This window comes from Schistocerca americana, chromosome 7, assembly GCF_021461395.2.
Source record: "Schistocerca americana isolate TAMUIC-IGC-003095 chromosome 7, iqSchAmer2.1, whole genome shotgun sequence".
Classification (NCBI taxonomy): domain Eukaryota; kingdom Metazoa; phylum Arthropoda; class Insecta; order Orthoptera; family Acrididae; genus Schistocerca; species Schistocerca americana.
Genome location: NC_060125.1, coordinates 554,166,914 through 554,189,522, shown reverse-complemented (window position 1 = coordinate 554,189,522; position 22,609 = coordinate 554,166,914). Strand labels below are relative to the sequence as shown.

General features: G+C 44.1%; 1 protein-coding gene across 1 annotated transcript in view; it reads left to right on the top strand.

Moving 5' to 3' along the window:
* The window catches only part of LOC124621872 (dehydrogenase/reductase SDR family member on chromosome X), a 66,601-nt gene that overhangs the window by 25,688 nt on the left and 18,304 nt on the right, over positions 1-22,609 (top strand). The window contains exon 4 of the mRNA XM_047147336.1: positions 19,096-19,306. Coding sequence (XP_047003292.1) covers positions 19,096-19,306 — 211 coding nt within the window. The remainder of the gene's footprint in view (positions 1-19,095; positions 19,307-22,609) is intronic.

Sequence of the window (22,609 nt, the reverse complement as noted above, 5' to 3'; positions counted from 1 at the left end):
AGGTTGATAATACAAAATGTGAACAGCAAGGGTCCCAACACACTTCTGTGGGCCACACTCTGTTACTTCAACATCTAAAAATTTCTCTCCACCCAAGATAACCTTCTACATCCTCCAGACCAAAAAATCCTCAATCCAGTCACAAATTTCACCTGATACCTCATTCCCTCGTACTTAAAAGCATTGGTGTGGTACAGAATCAAATGTGTATTGGAAATAAAGAGTGTCTGCATCTACCTGACTGCCTGTATCCAAGGCTTTCATTATGTCATGCGAGAAAAATGTGAATAGGGTTTCACAAGACTGATATTTTTTTAAGTTCATGATGGTTGGCATGAAGGAGGTCATTCTGTTCAAGATACCTTATTTTGTGAGCTATGAGAGATTCTACAACAAATTAATGTCAAGGATATTAGGCGGTGGTTTTGTAGATCACGTCAACTACCTTTCTTGTAGACAGTGTGATCTGTGCTTTCTTCAAAGTACTGAGCAGGCTTTTTGTTCAAGATATCCATGATAGATTGTAGTTAGAAGAAGGGCTAATTCAGCTAAAAATTCAGTACAGAATCTGATAGGGATGCCATTGGGCACTGGGGCTTTGTTAAAATTCAGCCCTTTCTCAATACCTCTGACACTAATACTGATTCAACTCATCTTTCAGTGGTACAAGGATTACATTGGGGCAATTCTCATGAGTTTTCGTTTGCAAAGGAACATTTGAAAATGTGGTTAAGCATTTGAGTTTTTGCTTTGCTTTGCTACCCTCAGATTAAGTTCCTGTCTCACTCACTTGGGACTGGGCACTAACTTTGGTGCCACTAACAGCCTTTACATAAGACCAGAATTTCTTTGGATTTTGTGAAATATGATTTGACAATATTCTGTTATAGTAGTCATTTGAGACTGTATGCATTGCTCTCTTGACAGACAAACACATTTCATTCAGCATCTTTCTCTGTAGCCCTTTGCTTTGTTTTACGCCAATCGTGCGGTAATTTGTTTCTTTAGAAGTTCCTTTACAGTGACTGTATACCATGGAGGGTCCATCCTAGTATGAATTGTCCTACTGGGTATATATCTATCCATTGCATGGTCAGCCATTGTTCCTTTAGACTCCTACCCTGTTCTGAAAGTTTAAAGTTCCTCATTGAGAAAGGACACTACTGATTTTTTTTATCTAGTTCACTCAACATAGACGTCTCTGTGCTCATTTTAGTTATGCTTTTTACTTTGGTAATCATTGTTACCACGTGGCTATCCTCAGACGTGAGGTCTATTCGTTGCCATTAAATCCAATATATTTCCATCATGAGTGGGGTTCTGAACTATCTGTTCTAGGTAATTTTCAGAGAAGGCATTTAGCAATGTTTCACAGGATGTCTTACTATGCCCACCACTAACAAAACTGATTTTTCCCCACTTGATTGTTGGATGATTAAAGTCTCCACCCATGATTATAGTATGATTGGGGAACTTACATACAAATGAACTGAGGCTTTAAAGATTTCACTTACATCAGGAGATGAGACTGGTGGATGATAGAAGGCTCCAATTATTATTTTATGCCCAACCCTGCTATTGAGTCTTGCCAAACATTCTCACATGCAACTTTAATTTCTGTCTTGGTGAATCTGAGTTACTTGTCTACTGTAACAAATAGACTACCTAGATTTCCCATTAGCCTATCCTTTTGATAAGCACTTTAATTTCAGGGCTCAACTTTCAACCAGTTTTCTGTACCTAGTATTATGTAATCTTTACAGGGACACTTGAAACTCTGGCACTTTGTTGCAAATGCTGCAGCAGTTAACTACTAGGATTTTAATAGTCTCACTTGTGAGAAACATTTCTCTCAATCTTACACTGATTATTCTGGGTTTCCTACAGCTGTCATTATCTGGACTGGATGGAGAGTCGTGTAGTCCAAAAACCCTTGTGTGCACCTCGCACATGATCAGATACCTGGGTAGCACCCTATGATGTGTAGTGCACACGTGACTCATTTAGGGGGACCCTACAGTTCTCAATCCTATGTCACAAGTCCAGGAAATAGCAACATAGCTTGTCATAGAACTGTCAAAGTCTCTGGTTCAGTTTTTCAACTCAGACCCAAGGGGTCACGGTCAGTTCTGGGGATAATGCTGCAAATTGTGAGCTTCATTGAAACCCCATGTGCAAGGCTGGTCTTCTCAACCTTCTCTGCCAGTCACTGGAATGAGAAAAGTAAGACTTCGGAGCCCAGACAACAGGCTTCAATTGTTCCAAGATGCGCAATGATCTGCAGTTGTTTGCACCCTGTTCTGTTGATGATTGCTGGAATAGATTTTTTCAGAATGTTGAATGATGGCCCCAAAGTGTACACACTGAGTGCACCTAGTGTACTGTCCTGTCCATTGATGCCATTTCCCTAAGGGGTACCATCATTCACCGTACACTTCAGCTGCTGATGATTAATAGCCTCCTACCCTTAAAAGGGTATTGTGTTTGGCCCATATTGACACCATACAAAATGAGTTTGCCCAAAACAGGTGAACTGAGTCGCACTGGCTCAGTTTCATTTTCTGTGAAAGACTGCACCTGAACTTGTTGGCAGATGTGTATACTACTTGGTGTCCTCCCTGATACCCATACACACTGTACAGGACACCTAGGTCTATCATTGAAGTGCCACTTGCAGTCAAGTGGGGGGAGTAGTGACAGATCCCATACTTCCTGCAATTGAGACAGGACCCACAGGAGAGGATAGCACTTCAGGTACATTTTGTACGGTATCCCAGGTACATAACTCTTGAGAGCTGCTCCAACACACGAATCCACAGCAGCTGCCATCGTTTGACAGCAGTCGGGGCGATTCCCAGTTGCTCTGTTCGAAAACAGCCTTCGCAATGGGGCTGCAATTTGGCTGGTGCAATGTATTAACAGTACAGTAGATTCAAACTAGGCCTGCTGATTATCTCTCTCATGTTGAGTTAAAAACATTACTAATTCCCTATAAGGATTTGGGCATATACACAAAATGAGATTTTTCTTAAGGCAACAGAAAAACCTTCGGTAAAAATTACTAATTTCTGAAAACTTTTTACGTTAGTTATAATTATTAGCAAACTTGAAAATGGAGTTAATTTGTGATAAATGTGGGTAATATAAACTCTCCTTTAAGGGAAAACTAGAGCAAACACAATATGTTTGCTAGAATATCTGCTATTGTAACAAAATGGCAAATGCCAATTTACTAAAAATTGGAGGATGCACAAGAGGTCGTAGAGAGCAGATGGTAGACTTCAGTTTATTGGTAGAATACTGGGGAAGTGCAATCAGTCGACAAAGGAGATTACTTACGAATTACTAGTGCAATCCATTCTAGAATATTGTAAAGTGTATGGGACCCATACCAAACAGGACTAACAGGGGATATTGGATGTATACAGAGAAGGGCAGCGTGAATGGTCAGATTTTTAATCAAAGGGAGAAAGTTACAGGGATGCTGAAAAAACTGAACTGGCAGACTTCCCCCTGCGGGTCGGGGGTTAGAATAGGCCAGAGGTATTCCTTCCTGTCATAAGAGGCGACCTTTATGTGATGGTCTTCTGTAGGGTTTGACCTCCATTTTTCAAAATTTTCCCAAAGAGCGAGCCAATTGGGGAAGGGCACCTTACATGGTGCAACATGTCCATCTTGCGCTGAGACCTATCACATCCTTCGTTGACGTGGATCTGCACTTCTGCTCACTCTCCAACTGTTGGGCGAGGTCACCCTCCTGGGTGCATATCTTCCCATCAACTGTGCACTATCGTATTCTACGCAGACAATGATAATGGCCTTGTTTGTTTGGTTGCACCTGATATCCAGCACGGCAGCCAGTCCGTTCTAGTGGTGCTGCCATGTACACTGTTGGTTGCAGCCCACTGACCACACAGGAATTGCTCTGTGGCTGGGTGGTGCCTGTGGGGAGGACACCTGGACAGAGTGGGTGGCATCAGGGTGGATGAAGTTTACTACGTCATCTCTTGCTGGCGGCCAAACACCAGCAGTCTCTAAGCGTTCATGGGCCCAATTCAATGCACAGAAGTAGGACCCCAAATCGTTCCCCTCCCTGACCACACCATGGGAGGAACGTCGGGCTAAGGATGGCAGTGGCTCTTATTTGCTCCAGTACATTGTATGTTCGAATGATGATGGGGAATCTTTAATGTCAATGAAGCCTCAGTTTTTTGTCAAGCATTTAGGGGAGGTGGAGGGCTTGTCCAAAATGAGATCCGGGTCAGTCTCGATCAAAACAGCATCCTCTGCCCAGTCAGAGGTGTTACTCGCTTGTGGCAAGCTGGAGATGTTTCTGTAACCATCACACCCCATAAGAGCTTAAATATAATCCAGGGTATCATATTTCACAGGGACCTTCTTCTGCAGGCTGACAATGAGCTGCGCGCCAATTTAGAGCAGTGAGGTGTACATTTCATTCAGCGTGTCCACCAGGGTCTGAGGGATAATCGGGTTGCCACCGGTGCCTTCATCTTGGACTTCAAGGGTGATACATTTCCCGAGAAAGTCAAAGTGATGGTCTACTGCTGTGATGAAAGCCCTATATCCCTCCCCCAATTCGGTGCTTCAAATGCTGGAAATTCGGCCGTATGTCTTCCCACTGTACTTCCAGTGTCACATGTCAAGATTGCGGATGTCCATCACAACCTAATACTCCATGTGCCCCGCCTCCCATCTGTGTCAACTGCAGAGAGCACCATTTGCCTTGCTTCCCTGACTGCAGGATTCTCCAAAAAACAAAAAAACAAAACGTGGATTACAAGATGCTGGACTGTCTGACCTACACCGAGGCTAAGAGGAAATTTGAACGCTTACATCCTGTACGTATGACATCATCTTAAGCCGCCACCGCTACGACAGTTCTAGCCCCATCAGCTCTGACAAACCGAGCTACCTCTCAGCAGAGCCGGAAGACTACACCTGCCCCCTTGATGATGGAGAGCGCTTCCCTCCCTATTGCTCCAGCACGACCTACTTCGGGAGCAAACCCCTGCCCTGTTCCCATCCATCAGGGATGTCAGTCCCCACTTCTGCGCCAAATAAGTGTAAATCTTCTTCTGCTCCACTCGCTAGGAAGGGGTCACTTCCCAGGTTTTTGCTAGTGGGAAAGATGACACCTGCTGAAGAGCCCAAAAGCAGCTGGTCATAAGGCTTCACGCACATCGTCAGTCCCAGAGACTTTCCCAGTCTCACGATATCATCCTCCAGTGGAATTGTGGCGGTTTTTTCCACCGCCTGGTTGAGCTACGGCAACTGTTAAGCTTTACACCTGCTATCTGCAGTGCCCTCCAGGAAACCTGGTTCCCAGCAATGCGGACCCCTGCCATCCATGGCTATAAGGGATATTATAGGAACTGTAGCGACTATAATAGACAGTCAGGTGGGGTTTGTGTTTATGTTCGAAACTCGGTCTGTAGTGAAACTGCGCCCCTTCAAACCCCTCTTGAAGCTGTGGCTGTCGCAATAAGGATGACACAGGAAATAACTGTCTGCAATGTATATCTTCCTCCAGATGGTGCAAATCCCTGAATGTATTAGCTGCACTGAGTAATCGACTCCCTAAGCCTTTCATTCTTTTGGGAGCTTTTAACACTTGTAACCCCTTGCGGGATGGCACCGTGCTTACTGGCCAAGGCAGAGATGTCTAAACTTCACTGTCACATTTCGACCTCAGCCTCTTCAATACTGGGGCTGCCACACATTTCAGTGTGGGTCATGGTAGTTACTCGGCGATTGACTTATCAATTTGCAGCCCAAGACTTCTCCCATCTCTCCTCTGAGAGCATGTGATGACCTGTGTGGTAGTGACCACTTCCCCATATTCCTGTGACAGCACCGGTGTCAGGCCCACAGGTGCCTGCCTAGACGGGCTTTAAACTAAGAGGACTGGGGAACTTCCACCTCTGCTGTCACTGTTGAATCTCCACGACATGGGAACGTCGACTTGATGGTTGAGCAGGTGACTACAACAATCCTTTCTGTGGCAGAAAATGTGATCCCTCACTCTTTGGTGGTCCCGGTGAAAGGCGGTCCCATGGTGCTTGCGAGAAGTCTTTGAAGCAATTAAGGAACATTGGTGAGCTCTACAACAGCATAAGTGGCACCCTTTCCTGGAACACCTCATAGCCTTTAAACTGCTCTGTGCCTGTGTTCACCAACTTATCAGACGACAGAAGCAGGAGTGTTAGTCGAGATATGTCTCAACCATTGGGTGCCATACATCACCTTCCCAAGTCTCGGCAAGGATCAAACTTGTTTCCCCCCAGGGGGTCCACAACTCTTTTGTGGATACGTGTGTGGTGAGCACGGGGCCCCAAGCTAGTGCAGTTCTCCTTCCTCAACGGGCTGCCCTAACCCCCTTCCCTATCCCTCCTCGTCCCCCAATCCTCCTCCCTCCCCTACCTCCCTTTCACACTCCCTCTTCTTGAGAGTAATGTATTGAGCCTTTGTTCGGATACAGACGTTTGGAAACTCCAGGATCCTGTTTCCTTTGTTTTTCTCCATCCTCACACTTTCTTCCTCTATTGGTCTTTCCCTACATTCACTCTTCTCCTTGCTTTCATGCCCTTACTTCTATCTCTGCCTCATTCTCCTTGCCCTATTCTCCTTGTCTTCTTTACTGTGTCTTATTCTCTGCTTCGGCGTTTGAGATTCTTTTTTCTATCCCTCTCTCTCTTTCCTCTCTCTTTCCTCTCTCTTTCCTCTCTCTTTCCTCTCTCTTTCCTCTCTCTTTCCTCTCTCTTTCCTCTCTCTTTCCTCTCTCTTTCCTCTCTCTTTCCTCTCTCTTTCCTCTCTCTCTCTCTCTCTCTCTCTCTCTCTCTCTCTCTCTCTCTCTCTCTCTCTCTCTCTTTCCTCCCTGTGCGTGTCTGAAGGCCGACCCACGTGTTCGCACACGTAGCCGGTGACGGGGTAACGCGTAATTTCCCACCCTGGGTAGACAAGTAAGGCACGCACGTACCCCCTGGTAAAGGCCAGGCCAAGGGAGGGGTGATTGCCTGTGCTGTTATCTTCCAAATGTGCCGATTGGTCCCTCCGTACGTTTCTCGGGAGGTGTGGACAATCACCTAGGGCCCTCTGAGAGGGCCCCCACAAGGAAGGAGCGCGCAATCAGAGACACTGGCAATCATGGGGGATTCATCCGCAATGGATTTCTTCTTCTTCTTCCATGTGTTCTGCCCAGAAAAAGAAAGCTACATTAAACTCCTGTTCAGAAAATTCTACCACCAGCACTGAAGTTTCTTGTTACAAGATCTGGCGGTCACGGTTTCTCAACAGTCAACCCTTTTGTCATTCAGAAGGCTGTAGATGTGATTGCAGGACCAGTGAAATCTTGTACTCAGTTGCGCAACGGTACCTTGTTGTTGGAGACAGTGTGTGCCTTCCAGGCCCAAAAATTACTTAGAGCCCCTCTCCTACACACATTTCCTGTACGGGTGGAGGCCCACCGCACCTTGATTTCGTTGCGTTGCGTTGCGTGGTGTGGTGTATACCAGGTCACTCAACGGACTAACTGATGAGGAGATTCTGTCTTTCCTTTCTGATCAGGGAGTGACGGCCGTCCATCGGGTCGTGAAAAGGGTCGACAAGGATCTCATACTGAACCGAGCCATATTCCTGACGTTTGACATTGTGCAACTGCCTTCACGAATTAAAGCAGGTTATGAGATCATTTCTGTTCGGCCATATGTACCCAGCCCTACAAGGTGTTACCAATGTCAGTGGTTTAACCATATACAGCAGTCTTGTTCAAGTGTGGCTAAATGCGTTACCTGTGGCAGGAACACCCATGAGGGTGACTATCCACCTCCGTCCCCTCATTGCATCAACTGTATGGGTGACCATGCTGCCTCCTCTCGCAACTGCCCCGTCTACAAAGATGAGAAAAATATACAGGAACTTAGAGTGAAAGAGAAGGTGTCGACCTCGGCTGCTCGCAAGTTATTCAATAGCAGAAAGCCCACTGTGCTTCTGGCAGGTTAATACAGTACCGTTCTCGCCTCTCCTCGGCCTACCAGGGAGTTAGCTACACAGACATGTGATCTAACATTTAGCGATTTGGTCATCAGATCGGCCAGTGCTAAGATTGCCCGATCGACGTCTCCTCTTCCTCCCACCAACCCTAAGGCTCAAACGTCATCTGCTACTGCTAAGACGAGAACCTCTAAATCAGATGCTCAGACCTTCAAAAAAGAACCGACACGTGGAGATTTCTTCTGTACACAAACTTCACAGCCATCATAACTTCTCCAGCTGCAACAGTCAGGTCGCATACCTCACGGAAGTTATTCTCACTGCTGCTGAATATTCCATCCCTCTTACTTCCTCTTCTCCACGTCGAGTCCCAGTCCCCTGGTGGACTACAGCATGCAGCGACGCTATTCGTGCTCGGCGACGTGCTTTACGCACCTTCCAACGCCACCCTACGATGGCGAACTGTGTCAGTTACAAACGAGTCTGTGCACAATGTCGTCGTGTTACCTAAGAAAGCGAAAAGGTTTGCTTGGTGGCTTTCACCAGCTCATTCAACAGTTTTACTCCTCCTTCGGTTGTCTGGGGGGTGGCCTATGCTGGCTATCTGGCACCAAGGTCCACTCCCCGATTTCTGGCATGACTAGCGAATGAAGTCCTTGTGGATCCTGAGGATGTCTCAAATGCCTTCGGCCACTTTTTCGCGGAGGTTTCGAGCTCTGCCCATTACCACTCTGCCATCCTCCCCAGAAAACAAGCAGAGGAGGCACGGCCACTTTCTTTCCACCACCACGCGGGAACTCGAAAGTGCACTCGCCCGGTCCCAATCCTCTGCTCCAGGGCCCTATGGTATCCATATTCAGATGCTGAAGAACCTTTCTCCTGCAGGTAAAGGCTTTCTTCTTCGCGCCTATAATCGCATCTGGACTGAAGGTCATGTTCCCACATGCTGGTGTGAAGCAATTGTTGTTCCCATACCCAAACCGGGAAAGGACAAATACCGTCCTTCCAGTTATTGCCCTATCTCCCTTACCAGCTGCGTCTGCAAGGTGATGGAGTGTATGGTAAATTCTAGATTGGTTTGGCTCCTTGAAACTCGACGCCTCCTTACCAATGTCCAATGTGGCTTTCATAGGTGCTGCTCTGCTGTTGACCACCTAGTTGCCTTGTCGACCTTCATTATGAACAACTTTTTGCGTAAGCGCCAGACGGTGGCTGTGTTCTTCGATTTGGAGAAGGCTTACGACACCTGTTGGGGGGCGGGCATTCTTCGCACCATGCGCACTTGTGGCCGCCTCCCTCTTTTTATTAATGCGTTTTTAATGGATCGAATGTTCAGGGTACGTGTGGGTTCTGTTTGGTCAGATGCCTTTCGCCAGGAGAATGGTATGCCCCAGGGCTCCGTTTTGAGTGTGGCCCTTTTTGCCATAGCTATCAATCCAATAATTGATTGCCTTCCAGCTGACGTTTCAGGCTCCCTTTTCGTGGACGAATTTACGATCTACTGCCATGCTCAGAGAACATGTTTCCTGGAGCGCTGTCTTCAGCGTTATCTAGACCATCTATATTGCTGGAGTGTCGCTAATGGTTTCCGTTTTTCTGGTGAGAAAACGGTCTGTATGAACTTCTGGCGTTACAGTTTCTTCCACCGTCTTCCTCACGTCTCGGTCCCGTTGCTCTCCCATTCGTGGAGACAACAAAATTTTTGGGTCTTACATTTGACAGGAAACTTTGCTGGTCTCCACATGTGTCTTACTTGGCTGCTCACTGTACCCGTTCCCTAAATGTCCCCAGTGTTCTCAGCGATACATCATGGGGAGCAGATCGAATGGTCCTGCTTTGCTTACATCGGTCCATTGTCCAATCAAAGCTGGATTATGGGAGCTTTGTCTACTCTTCTGCCCGGCCGTCCATCTTATGCCGTCTAAACCCTATCCACGATCGGGGGTTACGTCTGGTGACTGGAGCATTCTACACCAGCCCTGTTGAGTCTGTATGCTGAAGCTGCCGAATTACCGCTAAACTACTGGCGCAATATGTTCCTTTGTCAGAACGCCTGCCGGCTGATGTCAATGCCCGCCCACCCGTCATATTTCTCCTTCTTTGACGACTCTCTCGACCGCCAATAAGGGCTGTATGTCTCTGCCCTCTTACCTCCTGGAGTTCGCTTTCGTAGCCTGCTTCAGCAACTTGATTTTACCCTCCCTACGACTTTGAGTGGGTGTGAGCCCAACGCCACCTTGGCTCCAGGCTCAGGATCCCGTTCACCTTGAACTCGGCTCGCTCCCAAAGGAGAGGACCGCGAATTCGATATACCACTAGAAGTTTGTCGAACTTCATTCAAGGCTTGCTAATAACGTCTTTATTTACACAGATGGCTCCAAGACTACTGCTGGCGTCGGATGTGCCTTTGTCATTGGGGGTGATACCTTTCAATACTGGCTCCTTGACCAGTGTTAAAGCTTTACAGCTGAGCTTTTTGCTCTTTATCAGGCTGTTCAGTATATCCGCCGCCATCGTCATTCTCCATATGCCATCTGCTCTGATTCTTTGAGTGCCATTCAAAGTCTCCATGACTCATATTTGGACCACCCTCTCGTCCAACGAATTCAATGGTCTCTTCAGTCGCTAGCTAATACCAGCGCTCATGTCCTTTTTTTTTTGTGGATTCCTGGCCATGTTGGTGAACCTGGGAACGAAGCTGCTGATGCTGCGGTCAAGGCTGCTGTCCTCCTGCCTCGGACAGCTTCCTTTTGTGTCCCATCAACTGATGTTCTTGGGGTTCTTTGTCGGCGCCTTTCATCATTGTTGCATGAGGCTTGGTCCTCTCCCCGTGAAAATAAGCTTAGGGCCATCAAACCGATCCCGACTGCTTGGACGACCTCTTCACGCCCTTCCCGGTGAGAGGTCATTTTGGCCAGGTTGCGGATTGGGCATTGCCGATTTAGCTACCACTACCTGTTGTCCGGTGACCCCACCCTGCAGTGCCCCTGTGGTCATCCCTTGATGGTGTGCCATGTTTTATTGGCCTGTCCCCGTTTTATTCACTCTCGTGTTGTCCTGTGTCTGCTGTCTACCTTACAGGAACTTTTAGCTGATGACACTCGAGCAGCTGCTCGTGTCCTTAGTTTTATTACATTGACAGACTTGTCCAAAACGATCTAACTCTTTTATTTTGTTTCTCTGCGTCTTTGTAAATACTTTCTGGTGTTGGCCCCCCCTTGCATTTTTCTACGCTATTAGTGCACTAACATTTGTGACTGGGCACTAATGACGTTAGTAGTTGCGTGCCCTAAAACAAAAAAAAAAAGAAAAATCAAACATGTTTTTGGGTACCAGACCCCAACAGGTGTTCCTGGTGTTAACATAAAATTTGTGTTATAATCGCGATTGCCAAGGATTTTGCTGAGGACTTTGCTTGAGCCACTGTGTCGGAGAACTACCCCCCCCCCCCCCCCCCCCCCTCCCTCGATCGGATCGGATCCACAGTCAGATGATTAAATATCTCTCATCTGACTACAAGCGACATCTCCTCGTCATCTTCAACCGGATCTGGTGCGATCATGACTTTCCATCGCAATGGCGTGAGAGTACCATCATTCCAGTGCTCAAACCCGGTAAAAACCCACTTGATGTGGATAGCTATCGGCCCATCAGCCTCACCAATGTTCTTTGTAAGCTGCTGGAACGTATGGTGTGTTGACGGTTGGGTTGGGTCGGGTCCTGGAGTCATGTGGCTTACTGGCTTCATGTCAGGCGGCTTTCGCCAGGTTTGCTCTACCAATGATAGTCCCTCGAGGCTGCCATCTGAACAGCCTTTTCCAGACACCAACACCTGGGTGCCATCTCTTTTGATTTATGAAAAGCGTGTGACACGACCTGGCAACATCATACCCTTGCAACATTATATGAGTGGGGTCTCAGAGGTCCGCTCCTGAGTTTTATCCAAAATTTCCTGTCACTTTGTACTTTCCATGTTCAAGTTGGTGCCTCCCATAGTTCCACCCATATCCAGGAGAATGGGGTCCCACAGGGCTCTGTATTGAGTGTATCATTATTTTTAGTGGCCATTAATGGCTTAGCAGCAGATGTTGGGCTGTCTGTCTCACCTTCTCTGTATGCAGACGACTTCTGCATTTCGTAATGCTCCATGATTACTGGTGTTGCTGAGCAGTGCCTACAAGGGGCCATCTGCTAGGTGCAGTTATGGGCTGTAGCCCACAGCTTTCAGTTTTCAGTCGTGAAGTTGTGTATTATGCACTTCTGTCAGCGTCATACCGTTCATCCAGAATGATGACTTTACCTTAATGACAATCCACTCACTGTAGTGGAGACATATCGATTCTTAGGACTGGTTTTTGACACTTGATTGACTTGGCTTCCTCGCCTTCATCAGCTTAAGTGAATGTGCTGGCAGCACCTCAATACCCTCCACTGCCTGAGCAACACCAACTGGGGTGCAGATCGCTCTACGCTGCAGCTGCTCTACAGAGCCCTTTTTCAGAGCTCCCGCATCGGCAGCCCTGGTCAGGGATTCCAATTGCAGTTTGTGACCGATCCCTTCTTTCTGAACTAGAGTCCTTGCCTTTACCACCTATACTTGATGTCCATTCACGTTCACCTCCATGGTATACACCTAGGCCGCGGCTTCGCCTCGACCTTTCACATGGCCCTAAGAACTCGGTTAACCCCCACAGCTCTCCGCTGCCACTTCCTCTTGATTCTTGACATGTACTGCAGCCATTTACTGGTTTATACTGATGGCTCGACGGCTGATGATCACGTCGGCTATGCGTATGACCATGCATGGAGGAAATATTGAACAGCATTCCTTGCCTGATGGCTGCAGTGTTTTCACTGCTGAGCTGATGGCCATTTCTTGTGCTCTTGAGCACATCCGTTCATGCTCTGGGGAGTAGTTTCTTCTGTGTACTGACTCCTTGAGCAGCCTACAAGCTATCAACCAGCGCCACCCTCGTCATCCTTTGGTAGTGAACATCCAGGAGTCCATCTATGCCCTGGAACATTCCAGTCATTCAATGGTGTTTGTCTGGACCCCAGGTCATGTTGGAATCGCAGGCAATGAACTTGCTGACAGGCTGGCCGAGCAGGCTATACGGAAACTGCTAATGGAGATCGGCTTCTCCGCAACTGACCTGTGTTCAGTACTACACCACAGGGTTTTGCGACTTTGGGAGACAAAATGGCATAACCTCAGTGAGCAGAACAAACTGTGTGCCATTAAGGAGACTACGAATGTGTGGAAGACCTCCATGCGGGCCTTTCACAGGGACTCTGTGGTTCTCTGTCGGATCCGCACTGGCCGCGCTTGGGTTACGCACTGCTACCTTCTGTGCCCTGATGACCCGCCTCAGTGTCAGTGCAGTGTCCATCTGACAGTGGCCCATATCTTGGTGAGCTGTCCTTCTTTGGCTGCCCTGCAATGGGCTCTTCAGTTACCGGACTTGTTGCCATTAATTTTAGCTGATAACGCCCCTCATCAGCTAATTTAGTTTTACATTTTATATGTGACGGGGGGCTTCATCATTCTATATAAGTTTTTGTGCATGTCCTTTGTGTTCTCTACACTAATGCTTTTAGGCTGGATGTTTTAATGTGTTGCTGAGTGGCTGGCTTTTCCCTTTTATTCTCTTGGTTGGCCAGCCACAGTCGTCTGCTCTCTTGTTTTTATCCCATCTACCTGTTTCTTGTTTCTCTCTGTGGCCTTCTGTTCATGTTTTCTCCATAGTAGTGTTGGTTGTCCTTCTGTCATTCTTCTGGTTCTTCCATTCTCCTGTTATTGTGCTGTATGTCTCCTTCCTTTTCTTCTTTCCCTTGTGTAATTATTTTACTGGGAATAAGGGACCGATGACCTCGCAGTTTGGTCCCCGCCCCCCTCCTTTAAACCAACCAACTGGCAGACTTTTGAAGATAGAAATAAGTTTGAAGAACCAGTTTTAAACGATGACTGTAAAAATTTATTGCATTTCCCTATGTATCGCTCACATAGGGATCATGAGGATAAGAGTAGAATAATTACTGCACACATACACAGAGGCATTCAGTCAGTCATTCTTTCCATGCTCCATACATGGAAGGAACCCCAATAACTGGTGCAATGGGATGTGCCCTCAGCCATGCACTTTCTGGTGGTTTGCAAAGTATGGATGTAGATCTAGATGTAGAAAATGGTAACTTCCAAAAATTCTCAAAAATCACTTTTGTTTGTGTTAATACATATTGAAATTTTGGATGATCTGTTCTTTGGCAGTAACTAAGTATCACAAATGCTGATTTGCCATGAAGGAAGTTATCCAAAAATACTCTTACTGGTAACTTACAAAAATATAGCTGTGTAAGTGTCCAAAAATTCTCAAAAAAACCTATTTGTCTTGTAATTATACAATGAAATTAGGGAAAGATTGTCTTGAAAGAGAATAGGTCTACCATTCTCAAATTTTGAAAGAGCACAAATAAGTTTAAGCTGAAGGTTGATAATAACAGTAAGTTTGTCAAGGCACTCATGAATGTTTGAAATTTCACAGTATGTCACAGTGCAAATGGGTATTGATAAAATTGGTGAAAGACTATGCAAAAGTGATGTGAACAGTAAAATATGCAAATCTAAAATTTCAGATCGGCACACAACATCTTGCAGTTGTGGTGTTGCTTTTTGATACAAATAAATGTGAGAGTGCATAGTTTTCTTTTCTTTCTTTCTTTCTTTCTTTCTTTTCTGTGCCAACTTCTTTACTGGCTTGCCAAAGTAATACACTGCAGCATGAGTTTATCTTAGTCAGAATCCAGAAAATGTGCAGCCCCAACAAATCATGTCTTCTGCATATTGCAGCTAACAATGCTGCCTGCAAATGCTTTATCAGTACTCGTCATATTCATGGCTTACCTTCTAGATAAAATAATCTTTGTTCACATTTGAATACTGAAAAGTGTCTTGGACCTTGTTGATCCTTATACATATATGAACGTATTGCAAAAGTTATTGGTCTGTAACTCTACGTGTACCCACATGATAAAATACCATGAAGTACACATACTGTCCTTATTACATAAGGAAATACTGAGCCACAGTGAGCTGTCTTCTCCTTATACTTGGCTGTACCTTCCAGCCAACAACAACTCTTATTTCTGCACTGTGCTGACACATAGCAGGAAACTGAACTGGCCTCAGAGGGCCACACAGAAGGTATAGTAGATGGGAAAAACACATGATTTGACACAGGCCTTGCTATCAACTCAAGGCATTGATCTAACTGCTCTGCTAACCTAAAAGAGTGACTTACATTATATGACAGAGTAACTTCTAATCTGTCTAATATGTAGAAAACAAAAAAGAAACTTAATTAATGCAAATGTTTTAGTGAGTCTTATAAAATGACATGATCAGCACTGTTTAGTAACATTATCAGGATGCTACATAACTTATGGAACTGCCTAAAGATACCAGTTATAACTGCTGGCAAGCATTGGAAAGCAGCTGTAATCCACGCAATGATGAATGCATGAAACTAGTTAAATTATGCAAAATGCATGAAAGTGTAAAATATAATTGTATTTCTTACACTATTGTACGTACTACGTTGTATAATGAAGCATATAAGCAAACCAAGAGAAAAGTGTAACAGTTCATTTTGAAGAAAGCTTGGTGAATGTGATACTAGGTTTATATCTTAATGTGCATTTCTCTTTTGTTGCGATACAGATCTTGTGAAACTTTCTGGCAGATAAAAACTTCATGCCAGACCAGGCCCTGAACCTGGGACCTTTGCCTTTCCCAGTCCAGCACACAGTTTTAATCTGGAAAGAAGTATGAAATTGGCACATACTCCACTGCAAACTGGAAATTCTGGAAAAAACCCCATGCTCTGGGTTAGCCAATTCTGTCATAAACTTTCTTCTAGGAGTGTTAGTCATGCAAGGTATGCAGGAGAACTTCTGAGGAGTTTGGAAGGTAGGAGAAAAGCACTGGTGGATGTGAATCAGTGAGGGCAGGTCATGAGTTCTGCTTGGATAGCTCAGTGAGTAGAGCTCTTTCCCCATAAAGGCAATATCTCAGGTTCAAATCCCAGCTCAGCACAGTTTTAATCTGCCAGGAAGTTTAAAATTAGTAGATGCTTCGCCGCTGAATAAAAATTTGTTCTGGTTACAGGTCACCTGATGGTCATCCATGAAATTGCCTGGTAGTGTCATGTAGAGCTCTTTTTTTTGGAAAAAAGACAAACTAGGCAGTGACTTGGATATGCTTTAAAGTATCAGTAGCTGTGACAGCATAAATGTGTACCTCAAAGTAAAAATTACATATTGAGGCTTCCAGTTTCGGGTGAATGATGGAGCATTGTATTGAGTCCACCTCAGCCTATCCTCATCTAAGTTGCAGGATTTTGCACCCATTGTCATTGGTGATATGATCTTCAGAGTCGTTAGGCCATGTCATATTCCTCTTCAAACTTCATCAGTGATTGATCCCTCTGCTGAGATCCTCTTCAGGATTCCTCTGATTTCCCACAACGGCTGAACACTCTTTGACCATCCTGAACAAGGTCCCAGAGGAATCGAAACATCTATCATTGAAGAGGAATATGACATGGCTTAATAACACTGAAGATTTTATCATCAGTCATTGTCTTTCTGAGAAATCTATCTTCAGTTTGTACATTAAGCTGTCGACTGTTCCTCTTTAAAGAGACAGCTGCAAGCTTTTCCCTTACTTAAACTGTGACAGGCTATTACAATAATGTGTTTTGGTACAGGTTACTGTTGTTGTTGTTGGTTTTTTTTCCATTCTGATAACTGGCTTTGTTCAGTTAAAGAGTATTTTGGATCTTTTTAAAAAAATAAGCATACTGTTATCATACCTAATTCATGATATATCATACACATTTGTAAATAATAGATTTCAGCTATCAGTCGCACTTTTGAAATTCCAGCTAGAAACTAGCTGTTTTCAATGCACTATCATTTTTGATCAATGCATGTAATTCCTGTTCGTTGGGCCTCATCTACAGTTCATTGAGTATTCAATGAACTGTGGATGAAGCCCGACCAACAGGCATTACACACTTCATAAGGAAAATTAGTATGTCTATTTTATTTTTAAACACTCTGGCACATTATATCACAATTGTCACTGTAATGTTTTTTTATATAACCTCACCAATCTGCCTATGGATTTTGACAGCTTTCACACATTTTGCCCACAGAAAATGAACCACAGCTCATTATTCCACATCTGGCAAGATTTTCAGTTAACTAAATCATTATAAATAGGCATAAACAAGTTTAAAAATAAATGAATGAATGCGTAAACTATGACATCTGTAATGAGCCAGTAGACAAAAGTACTTGACATGCATATGCAGATTGCAGAGTGCAGCAACATGGTGGTGCATTTTTTAAAAATAGTACAGCTCATAGTGATAAACTGTGCTCCTTCAAATTTAAATGCACAGAGGACATTTGGGGTCAGTGATATGTTATTTGTGTAAAACTTGAAAGCTGTAAAGTCTGTATTGAAAAAGATAGTGATACTTACCATATAGTGTGATCTAAATGATTAATGGAAAGTCTCATATAAGATGTGAAACAAATACTAACAAAGAGATAGAGGGGCTGGCCAGTACTTACCTCAGCTCAGTACAGCCGATAGATACACATAAAACAGAACTGAAAATTTACATTCCTAGCTTTCGGAACTTTGTTCCTTCATCAGGGAGGAGAGAGGGGAAAAAAGGGAAGAAGGGAAAGTGGATTCAGTTACTCACAACCCAGGTTATGAAGCAACAGGGAAAGGTAAACAGGGAGGGTAGCAAGGATGGAGGCATGGTTGTCAGAGGGAAGCCAAAGATATTCTACTGTAAGTACTGTGCCAGCTTCAACCAAAGAGGATGCATACAGAAGTAAAGAGGTATATAGTATAAAGATAAAGATAAACACAACTATGTAGGATGAAAAGATGCGTGAATGGCTAAAGAGGAAAGGGAAAGAGGAGAAGACTGAAGAGTGAATGGGAGTGAGGTTGTTTAACGTAGGTTCAGTCCAGGGGGATGGCGGGATGAAAGGATGTGTTGGAGTGCAAGTTCCCATCTCCGCAGTTCAGAGGGACTGGTGTTGGGTGGGAGAAGCCAAATGGCACATACGGTGTAGCAGGTTCCTAGGTCCCTAGAATTATGCTGGAGGGCATGCTCCGCTACTGGGTATTGGGCATCTCCTAGGCGGACAGTTCGTCTGTGTCCGTTCATGCGCTCAGCCAGTTTGGTTGTTGTCATGCCGATGTAAAAGGCTGTGCAGTGCAGGCATGTCAACTGACATGCCTGCACTGCACAGCCTTTTACATCGGCATGACAACAACCAAACTGGCTGAGCGCATGAACGGACACAGACGAACTGTCCGCCTAGGAGATGCCCAATACCCAGTAGCGGAGCATGCCCTCCAGCATAATTCTAGGGACCTAGGAACCTGCTACACCGTATGTGCCATTTGGCTTCTCCCACCCAACACCAGTCCCTCTGAACTGCGGAGATGGGAACTTGCACTCCAACACATCCTTTCATCCCGCCATCCCCCTGGACTGAACCTACGTTAAACAACCTCACTCCCATTCACTCTTCAGTCTTCTCCTCTTTCCCTTTCCTCTTTAGCCATTCACGCATCTTTTCATCCTACATAGTTGTGTTTATCTTTATCTTTATACTATATACCTCTTTACTTCTGTATGCATCCTCTTTGGTTGAAGCTGGCACAGTACTTACAGTAGAATATCTTTGGCTTCCCTCTGACAACCATGCCTCCATCCTTGCTACCCTCCCTGTTTACCTTTCCCTGTTGCTTCATAACCTGGGTTGTGAGTAACTGAATCCACTTTCCCTTCTTCCCTTTTTTCCCCTCTCTCCTCCCTGATGAAGGAACAAAGTTCCGAAAGCTAGGAATGTAAATTTTCAGTTCTGTTTTATGTGTATCTATCGGCTGTACTGAGCTGAGGTAAGTACTGGCCAGCCCCTCTATCTCTTTGTTAGTATTTGTTTTACCATATAGTGTCATCTCTAAAAGAATCTTTGCATCTGTGTTTTCAGCTGGCATTATGTTTGTGCCGTTCTCACTGACAGAAGATGGATATGAGTCACATTTTGCCGTCAATTACTTGGGTCACTGCCTGCTCACACACCTACTGCTGCCACAGCTGAAGGTAGGTGGGCACTCGAGAGACGTCAATGCACGCATCATTAATGTCTCCTCCAGTGCCCACGTGGTGGGGAACATAAACTTCAAGGACTTAAACTTGAAGTAAGTACATATCACATGTAACTGCCCAGTGCTTCTTATTCCCAGTGTTTCTTATTGCATATCTGTTATGTGATAAATATTTAATATTTTTGTCCATTTCTGTGTATATGAGATAGAAGTTGTAATATTCACTTATCGCAGCTTAGTAGTATTCAGCACACTCTACAGCAGTCTTCACATAACACAGCAACACATTTAGAGATGAAAGGCTCCCATCCTAGGGCAGTAAATGTTCACATCATCTCATCAAAATTATTAAGACACTCGTAGCAGCAATCATAACACACAGTTTTAACAGCAACAGGCATTTTCTGTATGGGGTGCACTTATTGAAACCAAGTTTTGAAAACAGCCAAAAGTTGCACTTAGTATTTTTTTGTTTAGTATTTTAACTCTTCAAATGAAAAATAGTGTAATCAGAATCAAAGATACAAGCTGAGATAATATGGAGAATTTACATTGACATTACGTTTTATGCAGTTGTAATTAATCTTTTGATACACTGTACCATGAGCATTAAAAGGACTGTTGTACAGTCAGATTAATCTTTGGCACTGTCAGTGTCATCATTTACTGCTGTACTTTACATTCAAAGTTTAAGTACTACAGTACAGCCAGTTTGATCTTTAGTGCTGTCAGCCAGTAATGTCAGTGTAAGTTTCCTGTATGATCTTAATTTATACTTTTCATTCTAATGATGCTCTTCTTCTTTTGTAGAGGTGAAACTGGTAAATAAAAAATACTAAGTGCAACTTGTGGCTATTTTCAAAAACTTATAACACACAGTGTTTCGGTGAGCACAACAATGTACAGTTTATGCTTGACTGGTGGGTGTGTTATAAGATAACACGGTTTGTGGCAACGACTGGCAAAGGGGACTGTGACAGTACGTCCACATTTACAAAGTATACTTTCTCTTGCTATCATCATTCTTGGAATATTAACTTAGTGAGCTCATTTTGTCATGAACACAAACCACAATATTTTTCTCCAATTGTGTTATCAACTGTACGTGTCCCATATATTTTGTTAGGACAATGATACTGTAGCTTATTTTGGTTTCAGGTACGTAATAAATAAAAAAAGAATATTAACAGAGTCTTCCGTTGGTTCTTTGTAGAACAACATTTCAATAATAAATGAAAAGCACCAGTTTGCTTTTGTTCTATGTCTGAAGATGGCCTTGTAAGCCGAAAACCGGTTAGCAATAAAAATAATATTGTAGAACAAAAGCAAACTGGTGCTTTTCATTTATTATTAAAAAAAGAATAGATGATTTTTTTTCCTGCTGATTTCATTTAAAAATTGAAATGTTTTATCTGTCTATGTAGAGAAAGGGGTTTTCTTTCACATTGTCTCTGAAAACTGTTGATAATTAAAACAATCTTTGCACTTTTTTATTTTCTGATTCTCAGGAGTGGTTTTCCTTTTCTTTCTTTAATTATTTTTTTATGTAATTTAATATCAACATACATTCCTTTAATGCTGAAGCATTTCATTTGTAGTTAATATTACCAGTTCAACATCATTGATTAACTCCAGTATTTAGATGGCCAAGCAGCTCTGAAATATCTATCAGCCCCTGGAATGAGATCAAAGTTCATTGCAGAATGCCATGAATCCCTTAAGAGACCAGAGGATAGCAACAAGGCAAGTCTGCTATGGGTGTCTGGCTGATAGGCTAGCCAGGATGGGCAACAATCTCATTTGTTGGACTGGAACCTATCCTAACTATCCCTGAGGTGGTGATAAAATATTAACTGTGTAGGTCTATCAGAAGGCAGAATTTAGAACTTTGGACTAACACCCAAAAACAGAAACTTGGCAAGCTCATGATAAAGAGAAGTTCTATGCATTCCAGGACTTGAATAGAAGGCAGATTAAACGCATGTATGGTAAATGTGACTGACCAAAGGAACTTCAAGAAACATCTACACATAATGGGAGTAGAGAAAGAAGCCTCTAAGTGCAGACAATGTGGTGCAAGGGATGAAACTGCACCACCTCTAATGTGAAGCACTGGAGACCAAAGGGCACAAAATATATAGATCGCAAGTTCCTTAAGAGATTGTGTCTAACAAAGGCCCAGTAAAGGGTATCCCAGTATTCCTCAGGGGTTCTGGCTGGCTTTACTAGAATGACTGGGAGAAAAACTGCACAATATACTTAGTTTCATTGTGGGCAACAGAGGATTAAGTCCACTGTTGTTCTGCCTTCCTAATTAAATCAAATCAAACTCCACTATACAGATATACATATCGCATGTAACAATTCCGTGTATTTATTCTTGAGCAAGGCTAACAAGGAAGAGGTAAAACTTCAATATAACAAGCAACATGATACATATTGTCCTAAATATATCAATGAAAATAATAAATTTTTGAAAATAAAGTGTAATTGGATAGATAAAAAAAAGCCACCCACCAAGAGGCAGGAGGACACACATATAAAGGTATTAAAGTTTGCAAACTTTTGGAGCCAGTGGCTCCTTCTTCTGGCAGAAGGGTTGAAGGGGAAGGAAGAGGGGTGAAGGGAAAAAGACAGTTGAGGATCAGGAAAAGGAGTAGAATTTGGAAAAGTCGCCCAGAACAGCAGCTCAGGAGAGACTTGCTGGACAGGATGAGAAGGAAGACTGATAGTTGGGGACACTCTAACAGGATGAGTAAGAAAGACGGATTGTTGGAGACTGCACCAGATGAGATTTAAAAACCGAAGAGTTTAACGGTGAAAGATAGGATAATACACAAGATAGAGATTACTGCCAAAACATCGTGCACAAGTTGAGAGTAGAAAGCTTTATGCATTGTATGTGAGAGGTGGGAGGTGGAAGATGGGGGGGGGGGGGGGGGGAGTGGCAGATAATAGACAGGTCAGAAAATGACAAAGAAAACTAAAAGGAAATGAAGACAGGAATAGTTACTGTGAAGAAAATGCTGATACCTGAGAAATTAACATAAATTAAGGCCAGGTGGGTGGCGAGAACCAAGGACATGCTGTAGTGCCAGTTCCCATCTGCGGAGTTCTGAAGACATGGTGTCTGCAGGTAGAATCCAGATGGCACGTGTGATGTAGCAAGCACCTAGGTCATGACTGTTAAGTTGCAGAGCATGCTCTGCATTAGTATATTGTGTGTTCCCTCTGTCTATGCCCGTTACACTTAACTGACAAGTTGGTGGTAATCATGCTCATGTAAAAGCCCAAACAGTGTTTACATAACAGTTGGTATACAACATGTCATTTCACAGGTGTGTCTCCCTTTTGTAGTATATGTTTTGCCTGTTGCGGGGCTGGAACAGATGGTGA